Consider the following 17,733-nt stretch of genomic DNA (forward strand, 5'->3'; position numbering starts at 1 on the left):
CTTTGTAGTTACATGCTACGTGTCTTTGAAATATAGGTTGGACTTCCTTGGTCCGGCACCCTCAGGTTCCGAACCAGGGAGTTTTCCGGACTAGGGAGGTCAAGGCTCCCTTCCCAGCCATCAGACCCTCTGGAATGCTAGCCCCGATCACTGGGCTCTGCTCCCAGCCTCGGATGGGGCTGCGTTCCCTGCCGGGCTGGCCTGGGTTGTACTCCTGGCTCATGGCCTAGTGAAGGCTCTCGGGCACTGGACCAGAGAGTGCCGGATTTCAGAGGTTCAACCTGTACGTCAAACAAATGACACTAAGTACAGTGCATGAGGTGAGAGATAGGCTGGAGGTAACACAGACCATACCACCCGTCTGTACAAGGAACGTGGATGTATGAAATCCTCCCCAAAGCACGAAAAAGATGCTGTTTCGTTATATCCGAGTCCACCCTGAGCAGACATCCCTATATTTGCTAAGAGCGGGTTGAGTGGGCCATTATGTAATCATGCCACAACTTTTAATTAATCCCCGAGCCTTTACAGAAAAATCACATTTGTCAAGAGCGCCCATCACATTTTCATTTTTTCCACAACATTCGCCGTAGAGTATTTTTCAGCATGTGCTGTTCACTTGATGACTTGGGAGAGGATGTGGTTACGGTTTTGACAGAAAGGAAGCGCTACAGTGCTGCCTAGATGACAGACGGAAAGATAAGGCTTTGTGCACCTACGCTGCCTTTCAAACACCTTTTTTTTGTTGAAAAAATCAACTGCCCTCTTTCTTGTTTCTCTTTTCTGGACTTGTGCTTGGAGTGCGGGTCTGGGACCGGCGTGCGGGGTCCGGGAGGAGCGCCGTGCCCTGCCGAACCATGAATAATTGTGTTCTCCTGGAAGAGCAGCTGATCAAAAAATCCCAGCAGAAGAGACGGACCTCTCCCTCCAACTTCAAAGTGCGCTTCTTCGTTTTAACCAAATCCAAGCTGGCTTATTTTGAGCATCGCCATGGGGTACGTGAGCCATTTTCTCTCTCGTTTTTTTGCAGGCTCGTGAGTCGAGAGTATTGAACGGGAGGGGGGAACAGTGTATGCTGTGAAATCCCATGCGCCCAACATCTACTTAAACTAGCTACTGGTGGAGGGCCCTCCATGGCATTCTGTGCCCACCCAAAACTTCCCCATAGGTCAGTGGCGGTTTGGCGTGTCGAAGGAATGGAGGATCAAACCTGGTTTGAGCAAAGAAACGTAGCGCGGTCTGAATACCTGCCTCCCTCCAAGATGCCTAACTGACTGTGTACTAGGCAATTCAAATGGATAGTGCTGTAGCTCGGGGCATGTTTTGATCAAAGTTATAAAGTTGGGTAACAGGGATTCTCGCCATACGTTTTAATTGCATATAGAAAATCAGACCAAACAAATTGGAACTGGGCAGACACTCAGCTCCAGTAGAAGGATGGTTCTCTGCATGACGGACTCCATGTTTGTTAATCAAAACTCTCGAGGTCAGGTTCTAACGGGGTCAGTTGTTTCGGGGAGTAGGCTGTAGGAGGGGGTCTGATATTCAGATGCACTCAGACTAAGCACATCTCAGATGCCTAGCCCTGAAACTATGAAAAGAATTAGAAGCTAATGTGTGTTAGCAACCTTTTATGGGTGCTTTTATCAAAGCAAAACTCCCATCGTGTCTCCTTTTGTGCATATGGAAGCACACAACTGGCTGGAGCCACCCGTTGTAACCTTACTCAGTTTGTTTGCCAGGGTCTACAAACAGGGACATCAATACACGACTTTAAGGGTGTATTGCTGCTTGTAAGTGTTGTTTCTCTCCAGTTGCACTGCCATGTTTCTTTTGAATTTGTAAGAATCCATTCAGGCACCATAAAATGCATGTGGTTTATTTTAAATACTATATTTAAATTTTTTAAAATATATTATTGCAATCCAAGATGTATATTTTCAGTTTGACTGAGAGTGTCTATTCTGTGGTCCAAATGTCGTCATTTGAAGAGTTAAGATGTTAATACAACTACGTAGCCTAGTAAGAATGGGAACAATTTTCACAAGTGCCTAATTGATTTAGGAACCTAAGTCTCTCTGGGTCTGATTTTCAAAGACATTTAGTTGCCAAAAGTTGCAGATAGGTGTTCTTCAAAATCCCTCTATGTGCTTTACTTTGGTGCCTAGCTCCCTTTAACAGGCACATAACCTGGCTTGGCACTTTTGAAAACCCCATTCGGCATTTATCTGCATTTGGAGACACCTAAATACCTTTGAACATCAAACCCACGGACTTTGAACAGGACAGCAGCGTGAAAGTCACTTCAGTGCTCTAGAAAATTATACCCCCTTGTGCCCTAAATCCTAATGAGGCAAAAATGGGACGACGTATAGGGCCGTAACAAGCTACATATCTAAGCAAACTTGTCAAAATATGTCCTTGTACCATTTACAAACATCGGAGTGTGCCAAGATAATTGCAGCGTATTTGGCATGCACAGCGGACGTGCTTCTTTTACCTCAAATGTAAATGTGCCGAACCAGAGCAACGGCGGAGTAACTTGTCATAGCTTCATTTAAGTCAATAACACTGTCCCCTGAAGTAAGTGAGTTAGACTAGCTGAGGAGTTAGAACCCTAGAACTGGAAGGGACCTTGAGAGGTCATCAAGTCCAGTCCCCTGCCCTCACAACAGGACCAAGCACCATCTAGCTCATCCCTGGCAGGTGTCTGTCTAACCTGCTCTTAACTATCTCCAGCGATGGAGATTCCACAACCTCCCTAGGCAATTTATTCCAGTGTTTAACCACCCCGACAGTTAGGAACTTTTTCGCTATGTCCAACCTCAACCTCCCTTGTTGCAGTTTAAGCCCATTGCTTCTTGTCCTATCAGCAGAGGCCAAGGGAAACAATTTTTCTCTCTCCTCCTTGTAACACCATTTTAGGTACTTGAAAATTGCTATCATGTCCCCTCTCGGTCTTCTCTTTTCTCTAAACAAACCCAATTCTTTCAGTCCTCCCTCATAGCTCATAGATCTTTCATAATTTTTGTTGCTCTTCTCTGGATCCTCTCAAATTTCTCCATCTTTCCTGAAATGTGGTGTAAAGAACTGGACACAGTTGGCCATTGTCTATCACTAGGTTTGTCTCCTGGAGGCAGGTATATACAACATGCACACAGCTATACCAGTAACTGTAGGACCTGATACTCCACTGTGTAGCATTGGGTTTGTGCCAGTGTAAATCGTCTTAGCAGGTCCATTATATTAATAAACCTCCCTGGTGCAAAATGAAGATAGGAGTGCAGATAAGGACCAGTTAGCCCTGAAGTATGAACTCTTTTGCTTATCTATGACAGTCAGAGCAGGTAATTCTGTGCAGGCTTCGGCATTGCCTCATTGGTCTCCAATCTGGTGGGACAAGCTCTAGGGCTGAGAAGGTGGCTCATGCTACCCACCCTTTTGGTCTTCGCTTGTCTCCTGAGTCTTCCAAGGGCCGGGCCGACACCACCACTACTTTTCACCGGCGGTAGGAAAATGTGGCTTTAGCACCCTGGCTTGACATGATGGTTTCCCAGTCTTCTGAACTCAATGTGAGGGTCTCTTTGGATGTCCATTGTAACCCTCTGGTGGTGCATATGAGCAGAGATTTAACATCTCTACAAACCTGGCCCAAAGATCGACTGTGTTAGTTCATTCCTTTCTCTGGCCTTACCATGCACCCTGGTCCTGGTCCAGCCAAGAGTTGAAGCTCATGCCTGATCTTGAAGCAAAGCACAGAGAGCAGACGTGGTAAGTGCACAAGTGGCCCCACGGATTCCAGTGGGACTGCACACACCTGGGCTGTGTCCAGACTCCATGCCTCCATCGACGGAGGCATGTAGATTAGCCAGATCGGAAGAGGGAAATGAAGCCGCGATTAAAATAATCGCGGCTTCATTTAAATTTAAATGGCTGCCCCGATCTGCCGATCAGCTGTTTGTCGGCAGATCGGGAGAGTCTGGACGCGATGCCCCGACAAAGAAGCCTTTCTTCATCGACACAGGTAAGCCTCGTGAAACCAGGTTTACCTGTGTCGATGAAGAAAGGCTTCTTTGTCGGGGCATCGCGTCCAGACTCTCCCGATCTGCCGACAAACAGCTGATCGGCAGATCGGGGCAGCCATTTAAATTTAAATGAAGCCGCGATTATTTTAATCGCGGCTTCATTTCCCTCTTCCGATCTGGCTAATCTACATGCCTCCGTCGACGGAGGCATGGAGTCTGGACACAGCCTTAATGTTAAACCCGCATTTACGTTGTGCTGGTCTGAGGTCGGAGGAGCTAGCCCCTCAAAGTATCCTGCCCTGTTTCTGTAGGACAAGCCTCCCAAGTCTAAAAGGACATTGAGCAAAGCTGTGATGGTTAAAGGGATGAAATTAACGACATCGCGGAGATATTCAGGGGCAAGTCTGTCAGCAATATCCAATGTTATGGGTGCCAGAAAGGCACATTTTAAAAATAATCATAATAACTTTCTATCCAAGGGCATAACACGTGGGATTCTGCAGGGGTCTGTTTTGGGACCGGTTCTGTTCAATATCTTCATCAATTATTTAGATATTGGCATAGAGAGGACACTTATTGGCTGCATCTAGACTGGCATGATTTTGCGCAAAATCTTGCCACCTGTCTACACTGGCCGCGAGCATTTGCACCGTACAAAATCAGTGGTTCTTGCACAAATACTCTGACGCTCCCGCTCAGGGATAAGCCCTCTTGCGCAAGTATTCTTGCGCAAGAGGGCCAGTGTAGACAGCCATGTTAATTTCTTGTGCAAGAAAGCCCGATGTCTAAAATGACCATCAGCGCTTTCTTGCCCAAGAGAGAGTCTACACTGGTATGGATTCTTTTGCGCAGAAGAGTAGATGCTCTTTTGCGCAAATACTTTTAACGGAAAAACTTTTCCGTTAAAAGAATTTGCGCAAAATCATGCCAGTCTAGACGCAGCCATTAAGTTTGCCAGTGATACCAAGCTGGGAGGGGTTGCAACTGCTTTGGTGGATAGGGTCATAATTCCAAATGATCTGGACAAACTGGAGAAATGGTCTGAGGTCAATAGGATGAAGTTTAATAAGGACAAATGCAAAGTGCTCCACTTAGAAAGGAACAATCAGTTTCACACATACAGAATGGGAAGCGACTGTCTAGGAAGTACTGCGGAAAGGGGTCATAATGGACCACATGCTAAATATGAGCCAACAGTGTGACACTGTTGCAAAAGAAGCAAACATGATTCTGGGATACATTAACAGGAGTGTTGTGAGCAAGACATGAGAAGTCATTCTTCTGCTCTGCTCTGCACTGCTTAAGCCTCAATTGGAGGATTGTGTCCAGTTCTGGGCATCACATTTCAGGAAGATGTGGAAAAATTGGAGAAAGTCCAGAGAAGAGCAACAAAAATGATTAAAGGTCTAGAAAACACGAGCTATGAGGGAAGACAGAAAGAATTGGGTTTATTTTGGAAAAGAGAAGACTGAGAGGGGACGTGATAACAGTTTTCAAGTATCTAAAAGGGTGTTACGAGGAGGGAGAAAAATTGTTCTACTTGACCTCTGATGATAGAACAAGAAACAATGGGCTTAAATTGCAGCAAGGGAGGTTTAGGTTGGACATTAGGAAAAACTTCCTGCCTGTCAGGGTGGTGAAACACTGGAATACATTGCTTAAGGAGCTTGTGGAATCTCCATCACTGGAGATATTGAAGAGCAGGTTGGATAAATATTTGTCAGGGATGATCTAGACAGTGCTTGGTCCTGCGGTGAGGGCAGGGGACTGGACGTGGTGACCTCTGAGGTCCCTTCCTGTTCGAGTGGCCGATGCCTCTATTATTCTTTTGTAAGATGACATTCCGGACACAGAAGGCTCCATTCTCCTCTTGCTCTGAGTGCACAGAAGAAGATGCTAATAGAAGATATTTACTTACATCCGCTGGAGAACGAGCCCCAAACTAACTAGCAACAATAAGACGCTCTGTTTCCTGAAATTCGTTATGCAGTGCACAAAGCAGGGTTGTCTTAGCCTCAAGCAGAGCCTCGGTAATAGACGCGTGGAGGCCATCACAAGCTCCTTTATTAGAGTATGCAAATCACCGGGAAAGGCAAAATGTTTTGTTGCTAAGGGCCGATCCTCCCCTGCATGTCAGGAGCCGTGCGGACCGGATAGGTCCTATTGCGTGTGTTGTCGTGACTTCCGGGAGCTAGGGTTGCAGGGTAGGGACCAGTCCTACCTTGTAAGTCACTTGAGTCATACCAAGTCTGATGGGACCACACTCGTGGGGAGTTACCCCTGTGAGCAAGCGGGTGCTTGTCTGGGCCCTAGGCTTGCATCATGGAGAGGGAAGCAAACCAGCAAATCCCTGAGGACATGTTCCCTCAAGGCCACGTTTCCAGCAGTATGTCGGGGCTCGTAGTCAGAGCCCAGAGGGACTGTCAAAAGTGCCTTCACCGACTAGACACCTCTCCAGAGCAAAGGTGCTGAATCGAGGGGAGCTGGGAGTGATGCTGCACCCACTAAGCATCGATTTACTGCATGGTTGAATGGCTTTCAGGCCCCTCCTCCTCCAGCTATTCCACCAGCACCTCCGGCCTGGAGGCAGATAGAGCAGAGAGACGCTGCAGCACTTCCTTCTTTGGGCAGGGGCCTCGATGGCCTCCTGAGGGCTCTCCCCACCCTCGGGTTCGACTTAGGGCACAACCCTAGGACCCAGCAGACATGGGCTGACGTCCCCGCTCTGCCGCAGACTCCCTCTGTGACCTTGGAGAGGCCGCGCTGTGCCTCAGTTTCCCGTCTGTAAAAACGGGGACACTCGCGCGGCGCCCAGGCGTGTTCTGAGGAGCGCTGCTGCTTTTCCGCACAACGCCCATGCAGCAAGCACGCCTGGGAGAGGCTGGATCCGCGCCCCATTGGCTGATATGTGGCTGGAACGTACCTTGACTCGAAGGGAGCTCAAGAGATCATCCAGTCCGGTCCCCTGCCCTCATGGCAGGACCAAGCACCAGACCATCCCTGACAGGTGTCTGGCCAACCTGCTCTTCAATGTCTCCAGTGATGGAGATTCCACAACCTCCCTAGGAAATTTATTCCAGCGTCTAACCCCCCGGACAGGCAGGAAGTGTTTCTAATGTTCTACCTTGCTGCAATTTCAGCCCATTGCTTCGTGTCCTGCCCTTCGAGGGCTCGGTGACATCGGTACACGGCGCATCAGGTGAATCCGCTGGGCCGCAAGGCATTTTGTTTGTGCCGACCGTCCGCAGGCCCAGCCTCCTGCCATTCCCAGGGGCTGCGGTTTGCCGTTCCCAGCTGCCCCTTCCCGCAGCTCCTATTGGCGAGGAACAGTGAACCGGAGCCAGGGGAGCTGTGGGGGCTGTGTCGGCAGATGGTCGATGTAAACAGAATGGCTCACGGCCCAGCGGATTTACCCCGACCGGCCACGTGCTCAAGATTGCTGAGCCTGCCTTGGAGGTCACAGAAGGGTTTTTCTCCCTCCTCCTTGTATGGTCACTTGGAAACTGTCCTGTCCCCGCTCAGTCTTCTCCCTTCCAGACTAAACAAACCCAGGCTTTTCCATCTTCCCTGGCAGATCAGGGTTTCTAGACCTTTGCTCCTTTTTGTTACTCGTCCCTGAACTTTCTCTCGTTTCTCCATCTCTTTGCTGAAACGTGGCTCCCGGAACTAGGCACAATCCTCCAGCTGAGGCCTTATCAGCCTGGAGTCAAGTGGAAGAACGACGCCTCGTGTCTTGCTCACAACACTCCTGCTAAGCCAGCCCAGAATGATGGATGCTTGGTTTTGCAACAGCACTGCACTGTTGATTCATATTTGGCTTTGACGCTCTACTCCAGATCCCCTTCTGCAGTTCTCTTTCCTACGCAGTCATTTCCCATTTTCACACAATCCTAGAACACTAGAACTGGAAGGGACCTCGAGAGGTATTTGAGTCCTGTCCTCTGCCCTCATAGCAGGACCAAGCACCATCCAGATCTTCCATGACAAGCGTCTGTCTAACCTGCTTTTAAATATCTCCAGAGATGGAGATTCCACAACCCCCCTAGGCAATTTATTCCAGTGTTTAACCACCCTGACAGGTAGGAAGTTTTTCCTAATGTCCAACCTAAGTTGTACACAAGCAACTGTTTGCTCTTTCCTCAGTGGAGTACTTTTCATTTGTCCGTATTGAATTTTATTCTAGAGTTATAGGAATGGAAGAGAACTCAAGAGGCCCGTCTTTGCACTCAAGGCAGGGTATATAATAACTGGACCATTCCTGGCCGATATTTGCCTAACTTGTACTTAAAAAATATATAATGGCAGGAGATTCCATAACCTCCTATTCTACCGTCTTTTCCCAGTCAACAAACCTCCATGTAGTGATAGGACCTTGTACTTTTAGAAAAGTTTGCATGTGCCACAGACGTGAGCCGGGAGAACGTGGACATCATGAGAGGAGTCGGACAATGTTTTTTTGTCAGGTGTTAGATAGAAACCTGGATGAATACCAGGCCAGTGGTTTTCAAGAGGGCATGATCTAGCCCAGGCAGAAATGAGAAGGTGAACGGGTACTTTATACAGCTGCTGTCAAATGGACACAACGACCTTGTGGAATGTGAAAAGAGATCGACTGTGTTTCCATTGTCTAAAGCCAATCTTTGCTCTGGACGGCTCGCTTTCAATGTCGAAAAGCTAACGTACCTTCGGAAGGATGTTACAGGCCTGATACCTTTGGAAGGAATTTGATGGGCCTGAGTCCCCCCGGTTATAGGCCGCTGGAACTCCAGATCCAACTGACACCCCTGCAAAGCTGGAGTGACGCAGCGATTCGTCAGCCCTTTGCAAATGCACAGAGCGGCAGGTCCAGACCTGGTGTCGATCTGTGTAGCTCTGTTGACGGCCTTGCTCCTTTTTTGAGCCTATCGTAGTTTCTCTTGTTTTATATTTCTTCAGCGGGGCCGTGCTGGTTTTTGCAGCTGAGGGGAGCCTGTCCCCAGCATTTAACCAAAGTAAAACCCATCTTCCCTGTGCCAGGCCTGTTTGCCAGCCAGCCGACCACGCTCATCCCCACTAACACATTGAGCACGTCACTTCACACCCGGGGAAGATTTGGGGGTGGAATTGGCTTCGATTCACGACTTTTCTGTCCCTTGAGAGATGACCCTGACTGCTGGAAGGGCACCTAGCACCACGGGCCCTTGATCAGGATGGGGGCTGGACGTGCTGCCGTGCCTCCGTTGGGCTGGTCTCGTTAGTTGTTAGAATTCGGAGGAGAGGTTTCTAATCTGCCTTGCGATGGAACGGCTCGGTTCCGAGAGAGGACAGTGCCCTGGTTCAGTGAGCTCAGCCAGGGGCAGGAGCGTGGCTTTCTTCACCGAGAACTGCCCCAGTGCCCTTCTCTCCTGGGGGGTGTTTCACGAGGTGGTGCACTAGTGCAAGGGTTTTCCCTCTAGGGATCACGACCCAGGGCAGGGGGGTGGGATGTCGGGCGCTGAGGCTCGTTGCTGCAGGGGGATCAGGTGAGCAGAGGAGGGCGTGGGGGTTAAGGCAGCTCCCTGCCTGGCCTGGCCTGGCTCCGCAGACAGCGCTGCGCCCCAGAAGTGGCCGGCAGCAGCCTGGCTCCTAGGCGGGGTGTGGCGGGGGGGAGAGCGTACAGGTCTCCGTGCCCTGCCCCTGCCTCGAGCACTAGCTCCGCATTCCCACTGGCTGGGAACCTGCAGCCGGCTGCTTCTGGGGGCAGCCTGGTCTGCGGTGCCAGGAGAGGCAGGAAGCTGCCTTAGGCCCCCCGCTGCACCGCTGACCGGGAGCCGCTCCAGGGAAGCCCCTCCTGCCCCAGCCCTGCCCCCCCCCAAGCCAGAGCCCCTCATGCACCTCAAAGCTCCTCCTCAGCCCCACCCCAGAGCCCACATTCCAGTCACATTCTGTTGGGTCGCGGCATCAACACTTTTCTTCAGCTGGGTCATGGGGAAAAAGAAATGTGAAACCTGCTGGGCTAGAGTAACTCTCTACCGATTGCTAGAGGCACTGCCCAGCAGAGGGTGGCTTTCCCCTGCCACCCTGATCTCCCCCTGCCCCACCCAGTGGCTGCCTGGCAGCTACAGAGGAGTGTCCAGGGGGCTACGGGGGCCGGAGATAAAGCAGAAGTGGAATCACTCCCCTTTTCAGCCCTACTTGCCCAGATCTATGTCCCTAGCCCAGCTGCCTACATGCACGGTGGAGATCCGGCGCCGAGTGAGGTTCGGCCGTGCAATGCACAGCTGAAAGCACGCTGCGTGCGACGTACCACCGAGTCCCACCCGCAGCAGAGTACAGAACAGTCAAGCAAAGTTGAAAGACGCTGTAGCTGAAGCAGAAAAGCAGAGGATGAAACAGCAGCAAAGACAATTACTGATCCCAACCCACGTTCCCGCTCATCTTTTCCATCCCTTTGTTTCCATTCATATGCGAAATAATTTGTGTGTGCATGGAGACATGTGCGAATGTGCACCATCAGTTGAAATAAAACCTCGCGGTGGGCACTCTGCTCATCCGCTGGGTGGCATTTGAATCTCTCCTGAGAGGCCGCACAAGCGCACAGCCAAGGGGGAACATGGATCCCAACGGAAGTCAGACTACCTAACTTCCAGTAACAGACTTCCAGTTCTGTGGTACAGAATCCTGCAGATGCTAGCGATACGTGTCTCAGCACTGTCCAGGTTACTATCCTGGCATGTGTACAATACACAACCACATATACGTGTTCAAAAGCTAAATGTATCACATGACTCAAAGCGTAGGCATAATTACCCAGAATCCCATGCAAAACCACAGTAACATCACCGATACATTTCCCACTTTCCCGTGAGGCCATTGGTACTGGACACTGTCAGAAAGAGGCTACTGAACTAGACAGACGATAGGTTAGACCCGGTGACCCAATCCCTCTCTACCTAGGAAAAAACGCTGCAGTTCCAAGACAGGGTAAAACACTTAATCCAGGGAAAATATCAGCTGTCAGTGACACCAGTCCAGCTTTCAGCACTTCTTAATACCTAACGAGAAGGCAATAGAACCCCCACGTGCAGCAGCGCGAGCAGGTGGCAAGCGACCACATAAATGGAAAGTTCAAGGTTGTAAATGTCATCAATAACTCTCGCTGATAACATGTGTTAACAGAATTATGATCATGGAAGGCACCGTGGTTTTTAATTATTATTTACAGTGTCCTCCCCCACTGTAATGTTACATTCCTGACGTAGGCCAGGTCTACACTAACGGGGAAGGTCAAATCAAGATATGTAACTCCAGCAATATTAATCACATAGCTGGAGTCGACGCACTTTGATTCAAGTTTCTCCACTGTCCACACAGCAAGAGGCAGACAGAAGCAAAATCTCCTGTCAGCTTCCCTTACTTCTCAAAGGAAGAGGAGTACTGGCTGCCAATGAGGGTGCCCTCTGAGTTTGATGTAGCAGGTCTTTACTAGACCTGCTAAATCAAACTCCGGAAGATCAATTGCAGCAGCATCAATCTTCCCCGGAGTAAAGACATGGCCTAGGTTATTGTCGGAGAAGGGCGAACTTAAGTAGCGGTGTGGAAATGGGAGGTCATGTGTTGCCATCAGTTCTGAAGCAGAATTCGCTCAGACCCACTCCCAAAGAAGTCTTTCCATTGAGCAGTCAGATCGGGTCCAAAGTGTGTGATGCTTGAAGAACAATAACATTTCCGTAATTAACAAACCAGGCATGCTTGGAGCAGCTTTGTGCTTTTTTTTCTGCTGTTATTCTTCTCCCTTTGGATCCCTTTCATGGCCCGGATTTAGAGTAGCCCCACTAAGCTGGTCGCCACTAGAAACGCTACATCAGCCCAACTGCATTGTGGAAACATGCCTGGTAAAGATGCTCCATGCAAACTTTCTCCCATTGGCATGGTTACGTCACTGCCGTGATGTTGGCAGGAGAACGTCTCCCATTGATATAGTTCCGGTGTGGCCAGCACTTAGGTTGCTGTAATTTTCCAATTTTGTTCCTTGCACCTTCAAAGGACTTGCTGCCTCGAGCCTTCCAGCCGTGCAGAACTTGGCATTTTTCCCAGGGCAGCCAGCTAGCCAGAACCATTCCTTTAGGCTTTGTCTACACTACAGGGTTTTGTTACCACCTGCCTTTTGGCGACAAACAAGTGAGAGCCTTTACACTGCAATGGGACTTTTGTCAGGAAAAATGCCCACTCCTTTCTTGTTGACAAGGAGCCAATGTCAATAGAACTGGCTTCCTCCAGTATCCCATGATGCCTGCCCTGCTGGCTCTGCTCACTGTTTTGTGATCTCTGCTGCCCTGCAGGCATGCATCCCTCCCCTTTCAAAGCTCTGGGAAGTATGAAACAACTGAGTGAACGGCTCTGTTTGGGGAACAAAGAGCAAACCATTGGACTGCTCCTGTTCTACCCAACTAGGAACACAGGAGCAGGCAGAGAGACAGGCTGTTGCGCTACTTTGACATTCAGCAACACAAAGAGCTCACAGAACTACTCAAAATTCAGCTCCCAGCAGCCGAGGAGATTGTGGGAGAACTTATTTGGTCGACTTTTGGGTGCCAACATGTGTTTTACTGTCCAGAGGGGCTGTTAGCATCCAGTTCCCAACTTCCTTTTGGTGTCACAACAGCACTGGTCTCCCGGAGGCTAATTTGGATGGGAAAGGAGCCAGAACCGAAGATCTGAGCAGCCCTTAATGCTGAGGAATCCTGGTCCGAGGCTGGTGGCATGGGCCCCTCTTAATGGGGTTAGTTGTGGATTCTATTTTGTCACTTGCTGAAAAAGAACATTGAAATACTGTGCTTGAGGGGCATGTGTGTGCCCCTGTCCCTGACTGAAACGGCAGGTTTGCATGAGATGCTCCCTTTCCTGATTTCCTGAAGGCCCAACTTCAGGTTTTTTTCAGGGGCCGGTGTATGGAGGAATCTGCATTGCAGTGACCCAGGACAATCCCGGAGAAGGAATTCTGCAATTCCGTCTTTTCTTCCCCTTTTGCTCCCTGGGGTCCCCACTCCGCACTCCTCCATTTATAATCCGTTTTTTTTTTTTGCTCTATTTGGCTGCGTGTCCAGGCCAGGTCTCCGGTGTCACTCATTTCTAAATCTTTAACCTGTCCGATCACTTGCCTTTCCCTTCTCTCTGTCTCCCATCCTTCTGATCCCTCCAATTAGTGTCTTTCTCTTTTCCCATCACCTTTTCCTTTGGGGACGTGATTTCTGAAGCTCTGAGATAAGTGCTCTTGTTGTTCTTAGACATCGTCACAAAGTCCTCAGCCCAGCAGTAGACGCTTTTCATTTGCCTTCCCTGTTCAAAACCCTCCCTAGAAGGAGAAGATGAATTTGGGTCCCAGGCCATCAAAGCACTGACACGTATGCATCTCTTTACAAGCACGTTTGTCGGTTCATAGATGTCAGTGGGACTGCTCATGTGTGTGAAGTGACACGCGTGTGTATGTGCTCTGCTGCAGCAGCCCATGGACTAGATTTAAAGGCTTGAGCACTCTATCCTAAAACAACAATCATAATAATCATTTACAGGGCTCGACAAACCGCGGCAAAATCCACTCACCAGCCCCACACCGCACATGCGCCAGACCCGCACTGTGCATACGCGCGCTGCCGGTAAACGGGGCAACCATCTGAAATCTACTCACCATGGGCGAGTAGATACACGGATTTGTTGAGCCCTGACCATTTAGATCAAGTCTCAGTAAAGTTATTTAAAATGAGCCCAGAGACCTCGTTCCGCGTGAATCTGGTTTTACAGAACAAATAGGCCAATTAGCATATTCTCTCTATTGACCTACCTACTTAATAATAATGCTTAGCATTTTGATAGTGGCTAATATCTGAAAAGTGGTGCATGTGCATGGGTTGTCTCTATAAAAACCAGGAACCATCCTGTGGCACATTGGAGACTAACCAAAATCGGTAGAATCATGAGCATCCGTGGGCAAAACCCACTTCATCAGATGAACTGGAGTGAAATGTTACTTCCACTCCAATTCATCTGATGAAGTAGGTTTTTCCCACATACATAAACAGCAGAAGGAGTACCTGTCAATTGTAGGACCTGTGTTAATGAGGCTATAATGCCGTCAAGTGCCAGCAAAAATGCCCTTCTGACATATATACAGCCTCTCTCCACCTTACGAACCAGTTACGGACCAAGCAATTGGTTGTAACTCGGTTTGTTCGTAAGTCAGACCCCATAGAATTACACATGACCGCGCTGTTTGTAAGTGCGGATCGCGTTCATAACTCGGAGTCTGCCATTTACGACAGCTTCGGTCATACCTGCGAATGGTCATAAGTCAACTGTTTGCAACTTGGGGACTGGCTGTATTGGCCAAACTGGACAGTCTCTGAGACAAAGGATAAATGGACACAAATCACCCATCAGAAATGGTAACACACAGAAACCTGTAGGGAAACATTATAACCTGCCTGGACACTCAAACATGGATTTAAAAGCAGCTGTTCTCCTACAAAAGAATGTCACTAGCCAATTACAGAGTGAGTCTGCAGAACTGGAATTTATCTATAGATTTGACACCCTTACCCTAGGCTTAAACAAAGACATTACCTGGTTGGCGTGTTACAAAGCCAATTTCTCTTGCCGCTAACATCTTCATTTCCACATCAAAAGCTAAGAATGGGGTTGGGGGTGGGACTCATTCAGCCCACTTAATTAGCCTCACTTATATGGGCCCTACAATTGACGGGTACTGCTTCTGCTGTTTTATACTGGGTTTTGTTATTTCCACCTCAATTCATCTGATGAAATGAGTTTTGCTGATGAAAGCTTGTAAATCTATATATTTAGGTTCGTTTCTAAGATGCCTCAGGGACATTCATTTTTTTTATCGTCACAGACTAACACGCCTACGTCTCTGAGATTTTTGTACCCGTCTCTATAGCATTGCAATAACCATACTATATCTTATCAATATTTACCATAGTCATAGAATGTGACTAACTTTCTTTTGAGAATACATATGTGCATAATACCGTTACAGACAGCAATCAGTACAACGGATGTGTACAATACATAATTCTGCCTCATTTCTAGAGTTGAGTTTAGGCTCTTATTTTCCCGCTGTGAGTTCAGAGAAAAAGGCCAGTCTGCTTCAAATGACTTTTCAAGCCTTTCCCAAACTGGTATACACACATCTGTCAACATGCTGATTTTTAATTTCAGCCTGTGTTTACTGTTCCCCGGTGCTCACAGACCAAGCATGCTCCCGGGAACAACACACGCCATTGTACTGTTGGGACAGGGTAACCTTGATGCCCATGGATCAGGAATAATGTCGAGTGTGGTTGTGCCCTGCGAAGTGACTTTGTAAAAATGTCACCTTCTTACACGCGAGAGCTGCTCCTTGGGTGCATTCGGCGCCACCGCTGCTGCCTTTGCCGACACAAAGAATTGTTTTCTGCTTTTTGCTCCTGGTAGCCCTCCAGGGCCCACTCGGCTAGAAGAGAAGGGGTTGGTTTCTGTTCCTTCTTGTACATCAGCGACAGCGCTGTTTGCCAAGTGTTATTCCCTTGCACCAGGGGGTCACACAGCTGGGGCTACAATTACCCGACCATAATTTGGCCTGCCGAGTCTTGCTTTCAGGGGATGATGCATTTGAAGAAAAGAGCCCAGCTTGGGGGGTCAGTCCCAGGTTAAGTTTGCAGCATTGACAGTACAGGTTGCACCTCTGAAAAACCAGCACTCTCTGGTCTGGCAACATTGGTGGTCCTGCTGGTCCAGTCGGTACTGGGGGCAGCACGGTCGACAGCCCAGCCAGGGCCAGGAGTGGGGCCAGAGTCCCAGAGCAGTCCCCCACATCCTGCAGCAAGTGGGGTGGGGCCGGAATCCCCACCTGTCCCCGGCAACTGAGGCTGGTGCTGTGCAGCACAAGCTGGAGCCTACGGCAGCCCAGGCCAGCCAGGGAGCCGGTAACAGCTGGGCAAGCAGCCCAGCCAGGCTAGTAGAGGTTTGGGGGGCAGAAGCTGGGTGTCTCCTGTGGGTGGCCAGTGGCAGGGGACCTCCCCTAGTCCGGAAAATTCTCCAGAGTGCCGGACCAGGGAGGTCCAACCTGTACTTGCAAACTGATCCCGTTGGACATGGATGTCGCTGAGAAGCAATGAACACGGAAGCCACCAATTCTGTTTTTAAAACTCTTGGTGAAGCATTGCACGTGCAGAGGGGAACCATTCACATGCCCTGGGCAAAGCCTGGTCCTATTGAAATCCATGGCGCCACTCCCATAGAGCGGCGCAATTAGCCTCCTTCATTACTGCACTGATGTTCAACCAGTACCCACAATATCCTGGACAAGTTAACTCCCCAGGTTGGAGAGCTGGTGCCCTTAACTCGTACTTGCACAGCACAGCTCCTGCAGGAAGTACAACGGGTACAGCTGTACGTGACACAGAGCATGGCAACGTTACGTATTGGTAATACATTGGACTAACAGGGCACTGCACAGCCAGTTCTGCCGTCTCTTTGGGGCGGACGTGTAATTACCATGACCATTAACAAGATATGCAGATGTACATCAGAAAGACAATGCCTCCCCCCTCCCCCTCACTACAACTCATTTCAGAGGGATGAGGGATTCTAAACACTTTTGCAGTGGATGCTGAGGGTTATGTCCTGCTGCAACAGGTTGAACCTCTCTCGTCCAGCACCCTCAGGACCTGACCAGTGCTAACCCAGAGAATTTGCCGAATCACAGGAGGTCAATATTGTCTAGCAGCACTACCAGCACTTCCACTGCTGATTGGGCTCTTAGAAGACATTTAGGGGTAAATTAGAGCTAAACAACAGCACAGAGCACTGAGAGCCAGGCCTGGAGGCTGTAAACAAACTTTATGGGACTGCAGGAAGCTTTGTCACACCCATGCTAAGTGGACAGCCGGCTCACTAACTTCATGCCGGACCACGGATGTTGCCAGACCAGAGAGTACCGAATTAGACAGGTTCCATCTGTATTGCTAATACTCTATATAGGCTACATCTAGACTGGCATGATTTTCCGCAAATGCTTTTAATGGAAAACTTTTCCGTTAAAAGCATTTGCGGAAAAGAGCATCTGGATCGGCACGGACGCTTTTCCGCAAAAGCACTTTTTGCAGAAAAGCATCCGTGCCAATCTAGATGCGCTTTTGCACAAAAAAGCCCCAATCGCCATTTTCGCGATCGGGACTTTTTTGCGCAAAACAAATCTGAGCTGTCTACACTGGCCCTCTTGCACAAAAGCTTTGCGCAAAAGGGACTTTTGCCCAAACGGGAGCAGCATAGTATTTCCACAAGAAGCACTGATTTCTTACATGAGATCGTCAGTGTTCTTGCGGAAATTCAAGCGGCCAGTGTAGACAGCCGGCAAGTTTTTCCGCAAAAGCAACTGCTTTGGCGGAAAAACTTGCCAGTCTAGACACAGCCACTGATAATAAAAAACAGGACTATGTAGCACTTGTTAGTCTTTAAAGTGCTACATAGTCCTGTTTTTGTTTCAGCTACACCAGACTAACACGGCTACTTTTCTATCACTACTCTCTGATAATTGCTGCTCGAAAACATACTTCATGCGCAGTGGGGGCTAGCTGAAGGCAGGTGACACGTGTTTGGATTTTTTTCTGGTCTCACACTAGCGGCACGTCGCCTCAGAGAAAGAACAAACTGTTTTGGTCTCACCACTAGAAACCCGCAGTGTGGGAGACTC

At 49.1% G+C, this 17,733-nt stretch overlaps 1 protein-coding gene across 1 annotated transcript in view; it reads left to right on the plus strand.

Annotated features, from left to right (window-relative positions):
- Positions 1-693: 693 nt before the first annotated feature.
- ITK (IL2 inducible T cell kinase) overlaps positions 694-17,733 on the plus strand; it is a 58,353-nt gene continuing 41,313 nt past the window's right edge. Inside the window, exon 1 of the mRNA XM_025179060.2 lies at positions 694-995. Coding sequence (XP_025034845.2) covers positions 858-995 — 138 coding nt within the window. The 5' untranslated portion in view covers positions 694-857. The remainder of the gene's footprint in view (positions 996-17,733) is intronic.

The sequence above is a fragment of the Pelodiscus sinensis genome, chromosome 17 (assembly GCF_049634645.1).
Source record: "Pelodiscus sinensis isolate JC-2024 chromosome 17, ASM4963464v1, whole genome shotgun sequence".
NCBI classification, from domain to species: Eukaryota; Metazoa; Chordata; order Testudines; family Trionychidae; genus Pelodiscus; species Pelodiscus sinensis.